This window comes from Myotis yumanensis, unplaced genomic scaffold (genome assembly GCF_028538775.1).
Source record: "Myotis yumanensis isolate MYYU_CA2020_CCGP unplaced genomic scaffold, mMyoYum1.0.hap1 SCAF_23, whole genome shotgun sequence".
Lineage (NCBI taxonomy): Eukaryota > Metazoa > Chordata > Mammalia > Chiroptera > Vespertilionidae > Myotis > Myotis yumanensis.
This window is the reverse complement of record NW_027223774.1, coordinates 12868971-12888588: the sequence shown is the minus strand read 5'-3', so window position 1 is coordinate 12888588 and position 19618 is coordinate 12868971. Positions and strand designations below refer to the sequence as shown.

Genomic DNA, 19618 nt, shown 5'->3' with positions numbered 1-19618 from the left:
GGAGGAGGGGAGGAAAGGGGGGACTGAGGCTCAGAGAGGTTAGATTACTTGTACATGAACACACAGCCTTTCAGCAGCGGGAAAGGGACTCAGCGCTGTCACTCTGCCTCTTCGAGAGGGAATGGAGGACAAAATGAGCCAGCATCCTGACCCTCTGCCAGCTGCAGTGGTCCCTGTCCCTGGGGTGTGCACCCAGGGGCGCAAGCCTCTAAACTGGAAGAGGGCCCCCACCCAGAGAGGCCAGCTGCATGCTGAGGCCTCGGCCTGCCCCCACCAAACCATGACTCAAGTCCTCTGATCCCTCCAGACCATCCCCCCACCCTCAGCCCTTCTGCCCAGGGACCAACCCTCAGTGCCCATTTCCCTCCCATCTCCCCTCCCCTCTGCCTCCAGCACCCCTCATCTGGGCCGGACACCCACAGTGGCCCTTCTGGTATCATACTCATTTGTCTAGGGAGAAGAAGTGAGTCCTAATGGATGGAAGGTGTGGGGCCTAAGGATTTGGGGGGGGTTAGTAGAGGCCAAGTCCTCTGGTGGTCCTCCCAGGTCCCACACCAAGGCCACAGCCAACACCAAACCCCACCCTCCCCCTCATCTGTCTATCTCTCTGCCAGGGAGAAGGGGGGTGTCCCAGAGGATTGAGAGGGGAAAGGGAGGAGAGAGTTAGACCGCCAGGCCTTTGCCTCTTCAACCCCTGAAGAGGGGGGGTGGAAGCCGGGGAGGGGGGTCCGGGATCAGGGCTTTGAGGATCAGGGACCTTGCTCTGGGGTCAGAGTCCTTCTGGGAGAGAAATGAAGATCTTCAGCAAGGGGCGAGGATGGGGACTTGGAAACAGGAGGTTGGGGCAGGAGGAGATGGGTCCAGCGCTGGGCAGGGCCAGGGTCGGAAGGGTGGAGGGGGGTTCTCACCGTTGCAGTATTGAAGCAGCGAGGACGTGTCATAGAGGCCGCAGAAGGCCGGGCCGCGCTCCGCCATCGCCCCGCCACAGCCACCGCCGGAGCCCCCGGCCCCAGCCCGGGCCCGGTCCCCACCCCAGGCCCTGCCTCCCGTTGCCATAGCAACACCCTTCGTTCCAGCATCCCCGGCACGGCCCGCCCGGCATCAGGCGGCCGGCGCCGGGCCTGGCACCGGGGTCATCCCTCAGGATGCCCAGAAGGTGGGGGGGGGGGTGTCGGGACACCCCCTGCTAAGCCCCCCCAACACAATCCTCAAGCCCGGATTGGTCGGGTTGAGATCCCCCACCCCCGGTACCGTCTGGTCCAGCCCACAACCTGCGCATATTCTCTCTAGACCCCCACTTGTCTGTTCAGGACCAATGAGAGCCTGTCGCGCAGGGCCTTCCGCCAATAGGAACACAGAAGGATTGGAAGGGGCAGGGCCTTCCCTGCTTTTCAGCCATAGGCTCAGCCCCGACTCTAAGAGGAAGATCGGGTGGAGGAAGACACTTCCATATCCCCCCAAACCTTCTCCCCAATCTCTTACTGGATTTCCCAAAAGCCCCCTTTGCAAGGCTAGAACCCGACTCTGGGATCTTAAATCCACCCAGACACCCACTAGCTCCGCCCTGGAACTCTGATTCTCGCCCAGTTCTTAGAGCCCTTGTTTATTAGATCCAGAACCGCCCCCGAGGTCTTAACTCCACCCCAGAATCCTGCGGGAGCCCCCGAGGGCAGTAATGCTCGGTCCCGAGCCCCTGACCCAGCCTTCTTATGGAATTAGCCACGCCCCCTGAGGTTAGGCCCCTCCCCCAGCCTGTACCTCCTAAATCTTTCCTTCCACTTTCATATCAGCCGCCCCTAGTTCCTCTCCCGCAACTTCAGTATCCAGTCCGGGTTTTGACACAGGTCCAGCTCTGCCGCCTGGCCGGCCGGCGGTGCCTGCAGGAGCCGGCTCCGAAGTTGGGGGAAGATGGGAGGGTAGAACACCTGACAGTGGGTTTAAAGAATGATGGACCACCTCCCCCAAGTCCCCATGGAGGGTCACCACCCAGCTAGACATGACCCATGTTTAGGGAGGGGAAGGGAGCCCAACGCGGGAAGAGATTTGCCTCTGGAGACACAGGCTGACACTGAGAGCACAGCGCTTTGGGACCAGATGGATCGGGGTTTGATTCCTGATTCCACCACTTTCTCCTTGTGACTCTGAGAGTCAGTTTCCACATCTGGAAAGTGTGTGTGTTACGGGGGACTCGGGGAGGGCGCGCGGGGGGAGGGGGAGCTATCACGCTTACCTCTTTCATTCATTTATTTTTTTTTAATTTTGTTTTATTGCTTAAAGTATTACAAAGAGTATTACATATGTCTCCTTCCCCCCCCCCCCTTGACATTCCCCGGGCCTCCCCTACCCCCCGGTGTCATGTGTCCATTGGTTATGCTTATATGCATGCATACAAGTCCTTCAGTTGATCTTTCATTCATTTAAAAACGTTCACTGAGCCCTAGCCGTTTTGGCTCAGTGGATAGAGCGTCCGCCTGCAGACGGAAGGGTCCCAGGTTCGATTCCGGCCAAGGGCACATGCCCGGGTTTCGGTGCTCGATCTCCAGTGGGGGGCGTACAGGAGGCAGCAGATCAATGATTCTCTGACATCATTGATGTTTCTATCTCTCTCTCCCTCTCCCTTCCTCTCTGAAATCAATAAAAAAATATATTTTAAAAAATTAAAAATGTTCACTGAGCCGTGGCTGATGTGGCTCAATCGGTTGGGTGTCGTCCTGCCAACTGAGAGGTTGCCTGTTAGGGCACATGCCCGGGCTCGATTCCTGGTGGGGGGTGTGCAGGAGGCAGCCGATGGGTGATATTTCTATCTCTCTATTCTTCTCCCTTCCTCTCTCTCTCTAAAAATCAATAAAAAAAACATATTTAAAAAAAGAAAAGAAAGTCCATTGGAGAAAAGCGAGAGTTCGGGGAGATGACAGTTTCTTTTTGGCTGAGCTGCTGGGGAAGCTGATTTCTTGTAGGAGATGCAATGTACATCTTCTCTTGTTGGGGCCTGTAACTGACGGTTCTCAAGGGTTCTTCTGTTGAAGTGTGTAATTGACAATTCTTCTTGTAACTGACATCAAGTGGTACTGTGTGAGAGCTCCCCCTTCCGGCCTCCTAACGTCCCTGTAAGTGAGGCTTCCCTTTATTAATTTTCACAATCAATAATGGGCTCCGAGTGATGACCAAAATAGATGCGGACGATGATCACAGCTAATTGCGTTACTGAGAGAAGCAAAGCGGGGATTCAGACTTCCTGCCTCCCGAACTCCTGCTTCTCCCACCCTGCACCCCGATGAGCTCAGATTCTAGCAGAGCGGAAGTCACACTCCTACATACAGACTTGCAGCAGGCTGCCGTGCGCTAAGGGCTGTTACCGAGTTTTCCCAGAGGACTGCGGGAGCCCAGGGGAGTTCAGATCTTGCCAGAGCCATGTGCTGGGCGAGTGGAGCCAGGGTGTGCATGAGGGAACCGCAGGCAGGAGTTCAGGCTGTCAGGCTCTATGTTCGGAGGACAGGGCGTAGTGGGCGGCGACACACAGAGATGAGTTAGGCCTTGCCCTTGAGGTGTCAGGATCCATGTGAGGACAGTGACCTTAGCCAAATAGCTTGGCTTTTCTTTCTCTGCAAAATGGGAGCTATCCCAGCACCCACTTCCCAGGGGAGAAGAGCAGATTCAGTGAGCTCATGCCTGTCAAGTGCTCCGCACATGGCTTTTGGGTACAGCTAATGGAGCTGGATTTATTGCAAGTGCTCTCACAGAGAGATGTCAAGGGCGGGAGTGGGGAGGGGGAGGCTGGGGGGTAAGGGGGCAGGGCTCAAGGTCATGCTTCGTCTTTTCCTTCTGCCTCTAGGCTCCCTTTTCCATGCTGCTTTTCTCTCTCATCCCTGTCTCTGTGTCTCTGTCTGGAAATTGGATCATTGATCCATCACTTACCAGCTTTGTCACCTTGAACAAGTTACTTAGCCTCTCTGAACCTCACTTTCTTGATCTGGAATATAAATGTGAAAATACCTCTGCTGCAGGTTTGCTATGAGGATTAAATAAGACACATACATGTAAAGTGCCCATTATTTGGTACCTATTATTATTCATTTTTTTGTTAATCCTCTCCTGAGGATATTTTTCCCATTGATTTCTAGACAGAGTGGAAGGGAGGGGGAGAGACAGAGAGAGAAACCTCGATGTGAGAGAGACACATCAACGAGTTGCCTCCTGAACATGCCCACCTGGGGCTGGGGATGGAGCCTGCAACCGAGGTATGTGTCCTTTTCAAAAAATATATATATTTTATTGATTTTTTACAGAGAGGAAGGGAGAGGGATAGAGAGTTAGAAACATTGATGACAGAGAAACATCGATCAGCTGCCTCCTGCACACTCCCTAGTGGGTATGTGCCTGCAACCAAGATACATGCCTTTGACTGGAATCAAACCTGGGACCCTTGAGTCCGCAGGCCGATGCTCTATCCACTGAGCCAAACTGGTTAGGACTGAGGTACATGTCCTTGACTGGAATCAAACCTGCGACCCTTCAGTCCATGGTCCGATGCTGTATGCACTGAGCCACACCGGCTAGGGTGGTACCTATTATTAATTATTATTATTATTAATGTTTTTCTTTTTCAAAACATATTTTTATTGACTTCAGAGAGGAAGGGAGAGGGAGAGATAGAATCATCAATGAGAGAATCACTAGTCGATCGGCTGCCTCCTGCACACCCCCTACTGGGGATCAAGCCTGCAACCCAGGCATGTGCCCTGATGGGTAATAAAACCCTGACCCCCTGGTTCATAGGTAGATGCTCAACCACTGAGCCACACCAGCCAGGCTGATTTTGTTTTTCTCTCAGCTTCTTTATTCCTCTGTCTTTCTAACTATTTCTTTCTTTGTGTTTCTCTTCTGTTCGTCTGTCACCCTATTTGGGTCTGTGCTTGAGCTCCATAAGGGCAGGGCAAGGCTATCTTGGCCACCCAGGTCCCCAGCCTTGCCAAGCCCAGCCCTGGTACATAACAAGTACTCAAAACGAATTAAACTCTGGTCTGTGTCGAACCATGTTGGGCAATGCTGGGGGCCCAGCAGTGACTGAGACAGCCCCAGCCCTGCTCTCAAAGAGATCACAATCCAGGAGAGGAAATATGTTTTGAATGAATGACTGACTGACTGAATGAATGAGCGACCTAGCTTTGAAATGGGCTTGCAAGACTCAACAAAAAGTGGGTGGAGGCATTTGAAGCAGAGAAAACTTCTAGAATCAAGGTTGTGGGGGGGGAGGGCTAGGAAGAGACTGAAGAGTTAAGAAGTCATGGGAAGAAGGCTGGAGAGCTCAGCGAAAGACTTAAAGGCCTTGGAGAGGAGCCTGAGTTTTCTCCTGAGGGCACTGGGGAGCCACGGCAGGTTCTGAGCAGGACTGGGACAGGGTCAGGTTTGTGCTTTAGCATGAGCACTCTGACTGCCTGGCTGCCCTATTGGAGGGCAGGGGGGTGGATGGATGGAAGAGGAGACCCCAGAGAGGAGGGTCCTGAACCAGAGCAGGGGCTGCGGGGAGAGGGAAGAGGGGCCAGATTCTAGAACCGGGAGGAACATGCCTGGACCAGCCTGCTATCCTTGAGCTTCAGGGCTCACCCACCACCACCACCACCAGGGGGCAGCCACGGGCACAGGTTTGAATATCTTGGCTTCTCCCAGGACCGGGAGGTTTGCACCCCCATTTAGAGGTGGGGTTAGAACGGTCTGTGGGGTCCCAGATGAGAGGCCTCCTGCTCTCCTGCCCCCATCCCGGCCTTTTGGGCTCTTGGAGCCCCCACCCCAGCAGCCCAAGATTATGTCAACACAGCCCCGCTGTTTCTGGCCAGGACAATATTTGCCCTCTGGATCTGGGGAGGTTGCTATGGAGATGTGCTGCAGGGGGAGGTGAAGGTGGGGTGGGGGAAGCGTGTGTGGGCGAGCGCGCACGCACACACACACACACACACTCATGCGCACACACACACATGCACACTCACGTACGCACACATACACACACACGCGCACATTCACACACACCGTCCAGAAGAGGGCAAGGGGAGCTGGGCTTCTTGCCTCATCTCTGAGTGATCGTGTCTGAGTTCTGAGAGAGTTTACCCACCCCCATCTAACGGTGTTCTAAATCCCTCCCCCCGCCCCCCATCTCTCAGGTCTCTTCCTCTGTCCTTCACTCTCCCTCTCCGGGTCCCCATCTCGGTTTCTCCATGTCTCTGTCTCTCTCTGGGTTTCGTGTCTCTACTTCTCTGTTTCTCTTTGGATCTGTGTCTCTGTCTCTGTCTTGGACGCCGTGTTGCGTTGTGTTTCCTAGGCCCCTGTCTCTGGCCTGTCTGAGTGTGTGCGTCCCTGTCTCTGTCGCTCTGTCTCAGCCTCTCTGGATCCCCATGCTTGTGAGCATGTCTCTCTCAGCCGGTCTCTCTACTGCTGTCTCTCATTCTCTGTATCTCTGTCTTTCTCTGTGTGTGTGTGTGTGTGTGTGTGTGTGTGGCCTCCTCTCAGCGGTCCTGAATCTCAGGGGACTGGCTCAGGCGCCCGTTTCTGGCCTCAGTCCCCATGGGGCATGCCTTCTCCCCATCCCTCTCTGCCTCATTGCTCCTGCACCATCTGCTGGCACCCCAGACCCCGGCCTGCTCCCACAGGCTCTGCTTGGCTGGGCAGCCCCATGGGGAACACAGCTGCCTCCCCACCACTGCGTCCTGAGCTGAGGGCACTGCCTGGTCATTGGTGGGGTGGGGAGAGAGGCCAACAGCCTGGAAACCCAGGGGCAATGGAGGGGGAGAAACAGACAGACAGGCACCAGCGAGAAGATGAGGGAACAGGGAAGAGAAAGGGAAAAGTTTAAAGATTGGCTAGAAGAGGCTGATCCGGAGAACACGAGGGAGCAAGAGAAATAAGCAGAGGAGCAGAATGAAACCGGAGGGAAGAAAAGGGACAAGACAGCCCAGCAAGCAAGAGAAGACAGACAAACGGAGTGGGTGCTTGGAGAAAAGGAGAAAGGGGGATTCGGACCCAAGGGGGGGGGGCAGGGAGAGATGGACAGCAGAGAAGGGGGTGGGAAGGGGGCGCGCATGGCTGTTTCTCTGCCTGCAGTTTCCAGAAACCCTGAGCATGGAATTGGGGAGGGCCCGTGTGGCTACTACCCCTGTGGCCCTGCTGTCCCCTCCTGATCCCAGGAGACTGCAGAGACCCCAGGAGGCTGAGATGGGCAGTCAAGACCCAGGCATCTCCCCTCCTGCCAGACATGAGCCCTCCCCCCCCCCCCCCCCCCCGGCCCGCCCCGTGCCCTGGTCTGTCCTGTGTCCTCACAGAGCGGCCGATGGAGGGCTGTGGGGCTCGGAGGCCAGCCTCAGGCTCATCCCCGCAGCTCCTGCCTTGACCATCTTTCCTCAGGCCCCACCCTTCAGGCTCTCCCTCCCTCCACCCTCCCCATCTTCATCTCTCTACGTCTCCATCTCTCAGCTTGTATCTCTTCTGTCTCTCTCCCTCTCTTAGTCCCCGTTCTCTCTCCCCCGATTCCTCTTTCTCTTTCTCTCTGTTTCCTTCTGTTTCGATTTCTTTATTCTTATTTTTTAATCCTCAACCTGAGGATTTTTTTTCCATTGAGTTTTAGAGAAAGTAGAAGGGAGGGAGGAGTGAGAGAGAGAGAGAGAGAGAGAGAGAGAGGTGAGAGACACACATCAATTGGCTACCTCCCGCATGCACCTGGACCAGGATAGGGGTAAACCTGCAACCCAGGTACATGCCCTTGACTGGGAATCAAACCCAAGACCTTCAATCCTCGGGCCGATGCTCTAACCACTGAGCAACGGGCCAGGGCTCCGTTTCTTTCCTGCTGGTCTCTTTTGGTCTTTTTCGTTCCCGTGGTCTCTCTCATCTCTGCTTCTTCCTGTCTCTGTTCTTTCTTGAGCTTTGGTTTCTTTTCCTATTTCTCTCACCACCTCAGTTCCTCTCACTGCTTCCCCTCCTTTCCTAGTTTCTCCCTCCATTCCAGCCTCCCCCCACCTTCCCAGCCCTGGCAGAGAGACACCCCCGCCCCCCACAGGCCCTCTGGGGGCCAAGGAGAGATTCCCTCCAAACCCCAGCGTCTCCTGAGGTGCTGGGCAACCTCAGGCCCCTTTTCCTCCCCACCCCGCGGACTGAGCCTTTCCCAGGACCCAAAGGGCGCCAGGAATGTGGGGCAGAGAGCAGGGAGGCCAGCTGGAGGCCAGGAAGTCAGGACCCCCCCCCCCTCCCCACGCTCCTCCCCTCCCCTAAACGTGCCTCCTTCTCCTTCCGGCCTCTGGTGCTGGACCTCACCTCACGCCACCCCTGTTCCCTGCTCCTACTGGGGCCTCTGGGCCTCAGTTTCTCCTCTGCAAAATGGGCAAACTTGCCTCTGACCCACTTACCCCATAGGTCCCAGGGGAGTGTGTACTCTGAATGCTCATCGCACGATTAATGTGCATGCATTGGTAATTAGCATTAAGGGGGGAGAGCTGGGATGCCATTTCTAAGGCTTCTCCCAGCATGCACAGATGTTCCTCCTATTTTAGGGTTCCCCCTTTTTTGGTTAATCCTCACCTGAAGATATTTTTCCCAATGATTTTTAGAGAGAGTGGAAGAGACGGAGAGGAGGAAGAGGAGAGAGAGAAACATTGATGTGGGATCAAACCTGCAACCCAGGTATGTGCCCTTGACTGAGAATGGAACTTATGACCCTTGGGTGCCTGGGCGGATGTTCTAACCACTGAGCACACTGGCCAAGGCATTAGGATTGTTCATGTTTAAGGAAGAGACTGAAAGGGGAGATTTTCAGATGTGGGGGTCAATGATTTTGACCATGAGACCGTGTGAGGCTGTGGGATCATGTGTGACCCTGTGTGACTTGTGAGTGTGGGTGAGGCTGCGATGGAGAGAACTGTGTATCTGTACAACCACGGCACTGATGTGACTGTGAGGGTGACCGTGTGATGGTGTGACACTGGGAGCCTGTGAGAGTGTGTGCTCGGGCGGCTGGGTAATGTGTGTTGTTGGGGTGCCGCTGTGGACCCGGCCGGTGATTATGTGAAGTGTGAAATGATGTGTGAGAGTGTTAATGGGCCTGGCTGTGTAACATGGTGAGAGAGCTTCAGATGGTGTCATTAAAGGATTATACGACCATGTGAGGAGCCACATAACTGTGCATTTATTTTATTTTTCTTTAAATATAATTTATTGATTTTTTACAGAGAGGAAGGGAGAGGGATAGAGAGTTAGAAACATCGATGAGAGAGAAACATCGATCCGCTGCCTCCTGCACACCCCCTACTGGGGATGTGCCCGCAACCAAGGTACATGCCCTTGACCGGAATCGAACCTGGGACCTTTCATTCTGCAGGCCGACGCTCTATCCACTGAGGTAAACCGGCTACGGCGTTATTTTATTTTTTTAATACGTTTTTATTGATTTTAAAGAGAGAGGCAGGAAAAGGAAGGGAGGGATAGAAACATCCATGATGAGAGAGAACCATTGATCGGCTGCCTCCTGCACAGCCCCTCCTGGGGATCGAGCCCGCAACCTGGGCATGTGCCCTGACCGGGAATCGAACCTGTGACCTCCTGGTTCATAGGTCGACACTCAACCACTGAGCGACCTTGGCCAGGCTATGTATTTATTTAATCAACAATCATTCGTTGAGCCTCTGTGCTCTGTGCCCAAACCTGTGCTGAGTGATACTGGGGACCCAGAGATGCCTGGCCCTGTTTGCACCGGGGCACACAGGCCGGGGGGGAGACAGATGGTGTTTGTGACGTGACCTGGTGAGTGTGTGAGTGTGAGTGTGTGGTTGACACAGTGGCACTGGGACTGTGGGTAGTGGCGGTTGTGTCACTGTGAATGCGGGTGCCCACTCCTGAGGACGCGTGCCCGTGTGTCCTGCGGGTGACAGTCTGCCTGCGGGTGTGGACCAGGCTCTCTGGGTGTGACCGTAGATCGCACAGCTGAATGAGCACGAGGAACACGCTCTGTGAAGAACAGCATGTGACATTGTGTGCTGAGCCCGCGTCTCGGTTAATGGGACTGTGTGCGACACTGCGTGTGACAGCCTGAGTCTGTGGGCGATAGCGGGTGGGACAGTGAGAGACTGCACTGGGGAGGGGGGGGACTGCTCCCTCATGTGACCTGGAGTGCTGCGATGCTCACAGGCCAGGGCCCCTGCTCCCCTGGAGCCCCCCCTTCCTGTTCCCTGGCCCCGCCCCTCCCACCACACAGGCTGTCACCTCTTCCAGAGCTCGGAAGGCAGTGGAGGCAGCAGCAGAGGCAGCAGCAGAGGCAGCAGCAGGACAGGTGAGGGCTCCCCTGCCCCCCTGGCCCCTCAAGTCCGTGGGTCCCTCTCTCTGTGTTTCTGAGCCTTTGTCTCTCTCGGTCTCTGTGGCCACAGTCTCTTACCTCCTCTAACCAGGTGTCTTATCTTCGTCCCCACGCCTCCCAATCTCTGTCTAACCTCTAAGTAGCTCTGGGCCTCTGTCTCCTCTACCCCCGAGCCCACATTTTGTCGCTTTCTCCGCCCTGTGGTCTCTGGCCTCTTGCTGGCCTCTCCTATCTGTCTCCGTTTCTCTCTGTGTGTGTCTGCCTCCTGCATCTCTGACCCGTGTCTGACCCGTGTCTGTGGTCTGGTCTGAGGTCCTCCCCGCCTCTCCTGCCCCCACCTGGTGCTGCGTGGAGGGTGTTGAGCGTGAGAGACAGATTTCCAGTCCCGTGGCCCCTGCACACCTCAGCCCGGGGTCTGAGCCGCTCCAGTCCCTCGGGAGAGCATGTCCCATGGACTCCGGGCTTTGTCCTCAGCGGGATAAGTTCCAGACGGCCAGGTTTTTATCCCCGATTTGGATTTGAAGACCCTTTGGGCTCAGGGAGTGGGAACTCCGAGGGCCGTCGGCAGCCCCGTGCCCTCCGCTCCCAGGCGGCCCCCAGGTTCACCCCGGTCTCCACGTCCAGACTCCGGGTGACATTAGCACTTCCGCCGGCGCAGCTCTAGGGCAACCACGCCCTCAGCAAACACCGCTCCCCCCGCCTCCCTCGCCGCCGCTGCTCCCGCAACAGCGGGCGGTGGGCCCGGGGATCGCGGGTCGGACCCCAGCCTCGTCCCTTCTCACGCATCTCCCCCTACCCCGCACCCACAGATCTCACGTGTGGGGCCGGGGCGGGGGTGGGGGCGCTGTCTCCGAGTCCGCGTGTGTAATCCCCGGGGAGCCCGGCGGCGTGAGGCTGGGGCTGGGGGCGGAAGGCGGCGGCTCCTGACCCCGCCCTCGGACCCTCCAGGCCGGCTGCCCCCCGGGCCCCGCCGCCCGCACCATGCCGACCCGTGCGCCCCGGAGGCTGCTGCTGCTGCTGCTGCTGCTCTGGCTGTTGGGGCCGCTGCTGCCGAGGGCGGAGGTGAGGACCCGGGAGCCGCCGGGGGCGAGGGCTCGGAGGGAGGTCTGGGACGGTTCAGTCGCCCCCGGGGCAGAGGTTCCGAGACGGCCCCACGCGCGCAGATTCGAGTTTAGGTGGTTGTTTCCAGTCCGTCTTCTTTGCCTCGCAAATCTTCCTGCTGATTTCCATTCCCCCAATTTTCCTGGAGGTTTTCAGTCCCCCAAGCAGCTCCCCTGGAGGTTTCTAGGCTCCCCTCAAGAGTTAGAAGAGGTTTCTCCGCCACCCAAGACTCCTGGGCAAACAGCACAGCCCCTCCAGGCCCCCCGGGGGTCTCTGGCGCACACGCACCAGGCGGCCTGGGAGCGGGGTCGGTGGGGGCGTCCTCCCTTCTCTCTCTCTCCGTAGACAGGCTCGGAGGAGCAGACGGCGCGGGCGCTGTACCAGCGCTGGGAGCGCTACCGCAGGGAGTGCCAGGGGACCCTGGAGGCCGCGGAGCCCCCGGCAGGTGCGACTGGGGAGCAGGAGGGGTGGGCTGGGAGGACGGTAAGGGCTGCGGTTGAGCGGGGTGGGCTGGGACCAGGCACTGGGCCTGAAGGAATTGTCAGGGGTAGATGTGGGCGTGGCCTCGGCGGGAAGGGCCTGGATCCGAGTGGGATGCTACTCGGATTAATGGGACAAGTCTGGGAAGAAGCTTGGAATGGGCGGGGTCTTGGGCGGGGCTGCACTGGGTGGGAGGGGCCTGTACCGTGTGGGCGGGGCCTGAAAGGACCAGAAAGGGGCGGGGCTTGGGTGGAGCCTAGAAAGGGCCTCAAGCAGTGGGAACCTCGTGCAGCGGGAACTTGCTTGGTGGGGAGCCCCGTGTAGAGCTCGGAGGATAGGCGGGCCTTGGGGTCTGACGGGCGGGGCTGTGGCGCTGCAGGGTTGGACCACTCCCGGTGGGTGGGCCTAGGGCAGGGCTTGTGGGTGTGAGGAGGAGGGCTTTGGGCAGAGGGTGCAGTCGATCCACCCGACATCTGCCCCTATGCCACTCCAGGCCTCGCCTGTAATGGGTCCTTCGATATGTACGTCTGCTGGGACTACGCTGCACCCAACACCACTGCCCGCGCTTCCTGCCCCTGGTACCTGCCCTGGCACCGTCACGGTGAGGTGCCCCCCTGGACTGTGGGCCTTTCTGGACACAAACAGCTCCTAACCCTTGCCCCAGACACCACTTCCCCCAAACTCACCTACACCCCATGTCCTGCTCCTCTCTGTCCAGCTGGGTGTCTCCTCTGACTGTCCAACCCCGGCTGGGTCACCCTGATCCCGCTCTGTCACATAATGCCCCTTCTCTGGCTGTCTCTCTCTTAGGACTAGGGGTTCTTGTTTTCTCTCCTTTATCTAAGTCTGTCTCTGGGCATCCTGGTCTTCCTGTCCTAACTAGCCATGTGGTCCAGGGCAGTTTACTTAATGTCTTTATACCTCAACCTCCTCATCTGTAAAATGGGATTGATGATAGCACCAGCTTCATAGGTGTCTTATGAATATTAAATTAATACGTGTAAAATTCCATAGAAGGGCTCATCATCATCATCATCATCTTCATCACATTGGCTCTCTCTCTCTGCCTTTCCTCCCAGTTGGTCTCTCTGTCTCCATCTCTTTCTCTGTGCCTCTAATCCCCTCCCTCAATTCCCCCCAGTGGCTGCAGGCTTTGTCCTCCGCCAGTGTGGCAGTGATGGCCAATGGGGACCTTGGAGAGACCATTCTCAGTGTGAGAACCCAGAGGAGAATGGGACCTATCAGGTAAGAAGAGGTGAGGGACTCAGATTGGATGTCTAGGGAGAGGTGAAAAGGCAGCAGCCTCAGACTGAGCCTGAAATCCCTTGTACTGTTCAGGGCTCTGGGTTCCAAGTGATAGAAATTCCAAGTAAACGTGCTTGATGCAGAAAAAAAAAAGTCTTTATTTCTGTGACTGAAACATATTCGGCCATGCACAGCTTCAGGCACAGCTGGATCTAGGTGTTTGAATAATGTTGAGGATCTCTCTGTTGCTCGCCACCGTGTGCCTGTGTTTTTCTCTGTGCTGGTCTCATCTTCTCTGTGGAGTGGAACAGGTTTGTCTTCTCCATTAGCACCAGGCTCACATCCCACCAACCAAGCAACACTGTGGGGAGATTGAGCTTTGTTCTCAGTAGTTCCAGCATAATGTCACAGGACTGATTCTTTTTAAAATTTGTATTTTTCCTTTTAAAAAATGTATTTTTGTTGATTTCTGAAAGGAAGGGAGAGAGAGAGAGAGAGAGAGAGAGAGAGAGAGAGAAATGATGAGAGAGAGCCATTGATTGATTGGCTGCCTCCTGCATGCCCTGGACTGGGGATCAAGCCCACAACCCGGGCATGTGACTTTGCCTGGAATCGAACCCAGGACCCTTCAGTCCACAGGCCAATGCTCTATCCACTGAGCCAAACCAGCTAGGGCTAAAATTTTTATTTTTCAATTACATTGTCATTCAATATTATTTTATACTAGTGGCCCGATGCACAAAATTCATGCAAGGGGCTCGGCCCTCGCAGCCCCTTGTAGCCTCAGCCAACCCTTGCAGTCCCAAACTTTCAGGATTGATTCTTTTTTTGTGGGGGGGACAGTGGGGGGCAGGGAGGGGACAGTGGGGGGATGGGAGGGACGGGAGGAGGGTTGAGGATTGACTCTTATTGCCCTGATTTGGGTCATATGCCCACCCTGGGCTAATCACTGTGTGTGGGGGGTGGGAGGGGTTAGAATGCTCTGATTGGCTGGTCACATGTCCAGTCTGGAGCAGAGGGGTGGAGAATATAGCCCCATTGAAATAAGGGAAGTTGGATCCCCAAGAGAAAATTGGGGTGCTTGGCAGGAACAAGGAGCAGATCGATGTCTGTCCAGCCCCTGTCTGGCCCTGGGGGAAGAGCTGAGCTCTGTTCCTGTGTCCTTCCCTGTACCCCCCAGAACCAAATGCTGATCTTGGAGCGGCTACAGGTCGTGTACACCGTGGGCTATTCCCTGTCCCTGGCTGCGCTGCTGCTGGCCCTGCTCATCTTGAGTTTCTTCAGGTGGGACCCCCCAACTGTGAGTGGCAGAGACCGGGCCTCAGTTTGCCCACTAAGATGGGTGGTCAGGCTCCACCAGCAACAGGCACCCAATGGCGGTTCTGTGAGAAGAAGGGCTGGGAGGTGGTTAACGGGGCTCCATGTGACCACGGACAGGTCTCCATGGGTCCCCACTGCCTCCCCAACCCCCAGGCGGCTGCACTGCACGCGCAACTACATTCACATCAACCTGTTCACGTCTTTCATGCTCCGGGCAGCAGCCATCCTCACCCGAGACCGGCTGCTACCTCCACCCAGCCCCGCACCCGGGGACCAGGCCCCTATCCTGTGGGACCAGGTGAGCATCGCCCCTCTTCCTCTCCAACTGGGGTTCCGCCTCCTCTGATGGGCAGGAGGTTCCCAAGCTACCCACTACCCACTACACGAGCAACAGTTTTCCTCTCTCCTGACCACGCCGAAGACTTTGGGAGAGGGACTCCCAATTCAGCCGCCTTCATTGTTGACTCCCCCATCTCCTTCATTGGAATTTTCCATTCTCTCTATTATCTTACCAACCACTGGCCTCTCTGAGAGAGTCTTCTGCTGGAGGTGAGGCGGAGACAGATTGGGGGAACCAGCTGGTGGGAGGATGTGGTAGATCCCCGTTTGTTACTGAGGAACAAGGTGAGAGAGGCCTGAGGCTGGGAACAGGGGCGAGAAAAGCTACCTGGTAGCAGCAGGGGCCGCGCCCATTGTTAGGAAGCCTGGGGGCGGGCGGGCTGCGCTGGCGGGAGAGGAGTGGCGAGACAGGAGAAACTTTTGGAGAGGTGGAGTAGCTGAGCACAGTTCTCAGGAGATGGGGCGGGAGAAGCCATATTTGGGGGCATCTTGCGGTGGGGGGGGGGGGGGGAGTTTGATAGTGAGATGGAAGATACCAGTTGTTTAAGCGGTTGGAGTGGGAGAGTTCATATAGGGCGAGAGACACCAAGCACGGGTACCGCCCGTCCGTGATACAGAGAGGGAGACTATTTGACGACAAGAGATGGGGGCGAAAGGACGAGCAGCTGGAGGAAAGCTTGGCCCCCCCCCCCCCCGCGCCCTGACGGCCCCCTCCCTCTGTCTGGCCACCCTCCAGGCTCTAGCCCCCTGCAGAACGGCCCAGATCGTGACCCAGTACTGCGTGGGCGCCAACTACACCTGGCTGCTGGTGGAGGGCATCTACCTGCACAGCCTCCTGGTGCTCGTGGGAGGCTCCGAGGGGGGCCACTTCCGCGGCTACCTGCTCTTCGGCTGGGGTGAGCCCCGACCCTGTCCCCTGCCCGCCCGGCCCAGCGCACCACCGCTCCCCGACGACTCTGCTGGTCGGCTTCAGGGGTCTCTTCCTGTCTCTAGGCTTTTGCCTTCCCATCTCAGCGGGGGAATTCCGCGGGTCTTGGGCCAGGCGAGGCCCGCGCGCGTGCTGACAGCTGCGGCGGGGTGGGGGGTGGGGGTCGGGGTTTGCACAGGGGCCCCCGCGCTTTTCGTCATTCCCTGGGTGATCGTCAGGTACCTGTACGAGAACACGCAGTGAGTTGCGGGGGGGGGGGGGGGGGGGCGGGGCCTGGGGAGGCGGGCGGGGATTTGAGGCACCTGGGGGCTTGGAGGGAACGTGGGTGGGGCTAAAGGAATGGCAGCTTGGAAAGATTGGAAGGGGGTGGTGAGGGCGGGGCCAGGGCAGGAGCAGGCGGGGCTCTGGAGGAATGTGGGTGCGGCATTCAGGAAGGCGGGCGGGACCCGGCGCGTGAAGGTGCGTGACCGGTGCTTCCAGCGGTTTTCAATCTCTTAGCTCCACAACCCCTACTCCAGGTGCTGGGAGCGGAACGACGTCAAGGCCATTTGGTGGATCATACGCACCCCTATCCTCATGACCATTTTGGTACGGCCGGCCCGCCTCCTCCAGGCAGTCCTCGGGGATTTCTCATCCGGGGGAGAGGGGTGCCACCCTCTGTCTCCCAGGATGGGATCAGGCTGGCTCAGCCTCTATCTTTTCCCGCAGATTAATTTCTTCATCTTTATCCGAATCCTTGGCATCCTCGTGTCCAAGCTGAGGACCCGGCAGATGCGCTGCCTGGACTACAGGCTAAGGTGGGGGAGGGCGGGGGAAGGAGGGAAGAGGGCGGGACGTGAGATGGGGACCCGGGCCGCCAGACCACAGCTGCCCTCTACTCCCAGGCTGGCTCGCTCCACGCTGACGCTGGTGCCGCTGCTGGGTGTCCACGAGGTGGTGTTTGCTCCTGTGACCGAGGAACAAGTCCGGGGCCACCTGCGCTTCGCCAAGCTCGGCTTTCAGATGTTCCTCAGCTCCTTCCAGGTGCTCAGGCTGGGGGCAGGGGCTGCACCCTTCCACCTGGGGCCCTTCTCCTCAGAGGGGCAGAAGGGCTGCAGTCATCCCCTGGCGCAGCCACTGAATTGGGTGTGACTATGCTAGTTCATTCATTCTACACAGGATGCTGAGCTGGTGCTGTTCTCAGCTGAGGAAGCAGCAGGGACCGAGACAGGAGACGGAGGCCTTAGCAGTACTGCCTCCTGGTGAAGATCTAGGGGCTTTGAGACTGGACAGGGCTGGGGCCAAAATCAGATCCGTCAGAGCTAGGGTGGCAAGAGAGGTGCTCAGAACGCAAAAGACACGAAGGCACTCACTCCAAAATGTAAGGCTGGCCCTGCATGTGCTTGCCCTAACCCTAGTCCCCACCCTGTTTTACTTGCTTGGGCCTCAGTCTTCTCATCTCTAAAGTGGGGAAAACACTTGTCTCACCTCACATGCCTGTTTATGTCATTAAATTCAGCAAACATTTATTGCATACACTTTTCCTAGCTCATTGTGGGGATATTGCCAAGAACCGAAATGGTCTCTACACTCTTGTAGGAGAGACAGATGCTATACACACACGGTATATAAGTAAAATATATACAGAATGGCAGATGGTAAGATGTGAGTAGAGGGGGAAAAAAGCAAGAAAATAGAGGTGAAGGTTAGACAAAAGATAGAGTTACAGGCAGGGGATCAAGGAAGTCCTCCCTGAGAAGAAGATATTGGAGCAAAGACGGAAGAAGGCGAGGGAATGGGTGAGGCAGGTACTGGGGGAAGTGTTCCAGGAAGAGGCACCTCACATGTCAGATCCCTGAGGTGGGAGTACCTGTCACCATGGAGGAGGGCTGGCGGGCCTGAAGCAGTGGGAGCCAGTGGAGCAAGGGGGAGATAAGACAAGTAATATTTTACCAATAACACATATAAATAATTGACTTGCATTAATGTATCAAGTAACTTATTATTAATTATAAATATAAATGGATTTTATATTTATTTTAATTTATATGTGGAACACAAATATAAAACGAATGATTCAAATTAATTTATCAATAATTTAGAATAATCATTCATTAAAATTAAGCAAATATTAATAATCATAATAAACATGATTTATTAATATTTACTAATGATTATATATTATATATAATAATGGTAAGATAAATCATAAGACTAAGTAAAAGGTTTAACACTATGTACCAGACACTATAGCTTCTTGCATACCAGTATCTCAATTCTCACAACCACCATTGTATTACCCCATTTTCCAGATGAAGAAACTGAGGCCCGGAGGGGTTAAGCAGTTTGCCCACGTGGGATAGAAACTAGGGAAGCGGTTATTACATCCAGGGTCTTCTTTATTGCTCAGCAAACTGGGGAGGGGGGGGAGCAGGGAGCCTGGGAGGTGCCTGCAAAAGTCTAGAACCGGGACAGTGGCAGCCGAGGTAGTCTGGGGCCTGGCAAGGGCCCGAGCTCTTAAAGAGGTGTTCATAAGCCTGTCCCCAACCCCTGATATAACGCCTTGTTTGACAGGGCCTGCTGGTCAGCTTCCTCTACTGCTTCATCAACAAGGAGGTAGGGAGAGCCCCGGCCTGCCGCCCGCGCCCTCTGGCGGCAGCACAGCGAACGGCGTGCCCGGCACCGACTCTGAGCGCTACCCGTTGCAGGTGCAGTCGGAGATCCGCCGAGGTTGGCACCGCTGCCGCCTGCGCCGCAGCCTAGGAGAGGAGCCGCACCAGCCCCCTCAGCGTGCCTCTCTGACCCTGCAGTTGAGCTCCGGACCCAGACAGGTCGCCACTGGCCGTGCCCTGTCCTCGGGGAACCTCCCAGGGCCTGGGGATGAGGCCAGCCGGGTCTTGGAAAGTTACTGCTAGGCAGCGGGATTCCTGCGATCAGTTAGCATGTATTTATTGAGCGCCTACTGTGTACCAGGCCCCTTGTGGAGGGAGGGCGCTGGGGAAATGGGGTGGAAGGAAACAGAGAAAGGTCCCTAGAGTTCAAAATTGAGTGGTGGAAACAGACCCTTAAGACAATACATGGTTATATATAGGCTGTGGAGTGGAATGGCTTATGAAGGAAAATTAGAAGGGGGCATAGGGTGGTCAGGGAGGGCATCTCTGAGGAGGTAACATTTAAGCCATACCTGCCAGAGGTGCAGGAGACAGCTGGTAGGCAAGATTCTAGGCAGAAGGAACAGCATCTGCACAGGCCCTGGGCAGGAAGGAACTTGGCCATGTCTTAGGAGCAGACAGGTGGCCTGCATGGCTGGCGCTGGGATGAGTCAGAGACAAATGGAGAGAGAAGTGAGCAGGGGCAAAGAGTTGGGATTTTATTCCAGGTGCACTGAAAACTCTTAGCAGGAGCATCTCATGGGCTGATGTGTGTATGTGTGTGTGTGTGTTTTATTAATTGAGAAACATCAATTTGTTGTTCCACGTATTTATTTATGCATTCACTGGTTGATTCTTTTATTTAAATAAAATGTTTCTATTGCTACTTTCGAGAGAGAGGAAGGGAGAGGGAGAAACATCAATGTGAGCAACATCTATTGGTTTACCGGTTGCCTCCTGTACAAACCCCGATCTGGGCTCAAACCCGCAATCTGGGCATATGCCCTGGCTGGAAATCGAACCAGCGGTTCTTCAGTGCACGGAGCAACACTTAGCCAACCGAGCTACACAGGCCAGGGCTACCTATTGGCCGCTTCTTGTATGTGCTCTGACCGGGGGCCAAACTCCAACCTTGGTGTATCGCAGGGGTAGGGAACATCTGGTTCGTGGGCTCTATAAGGTCTGCAAGATCTTTTGGTCTGGCCCTGCCAAGGCATTAGGGGGGAGTTAATCCAATGTTTGACC

The 19618-nt window shown here is 56.0% G+C and overlaps 1 protein-coding gene across 1 annotated transcript; it reads left to right on the top strand.

Moving 5' to 3' along the window:
* Window positions 1-11311: 11311 nt before the first annotated feature.
* GIPR (gastric inhibitory polypeptide receptor) lies at window positions 11312-19259 on the top strand. The gene is made up of 13 exons (XM_070402050.1): window positions 11312-11392; window positions 11777-11876; window positions 12405-12512; window positions 13053-13156; window positions 14337-14440; window positions 14630-14774; window positions 15552-15711; window positions 15922-15982; window positions 16262-16331; window positions 16452-16540; window positions 16628-16766; window positions 18297-18338; window positions 18431-19259. The coding sequence occupies exons 1-13, from the start codon at window positions 11312-11314 to the stop codon at window positions 18635-18637; spliced, it is 1410 nt and encodes a 469-aa protein (XP_070258151.1). The 3' UTR covers window positions 18638-19259.
* The last annotated feature ends 359 nt before the right edge of the window (window positions 19260-19618 follow it).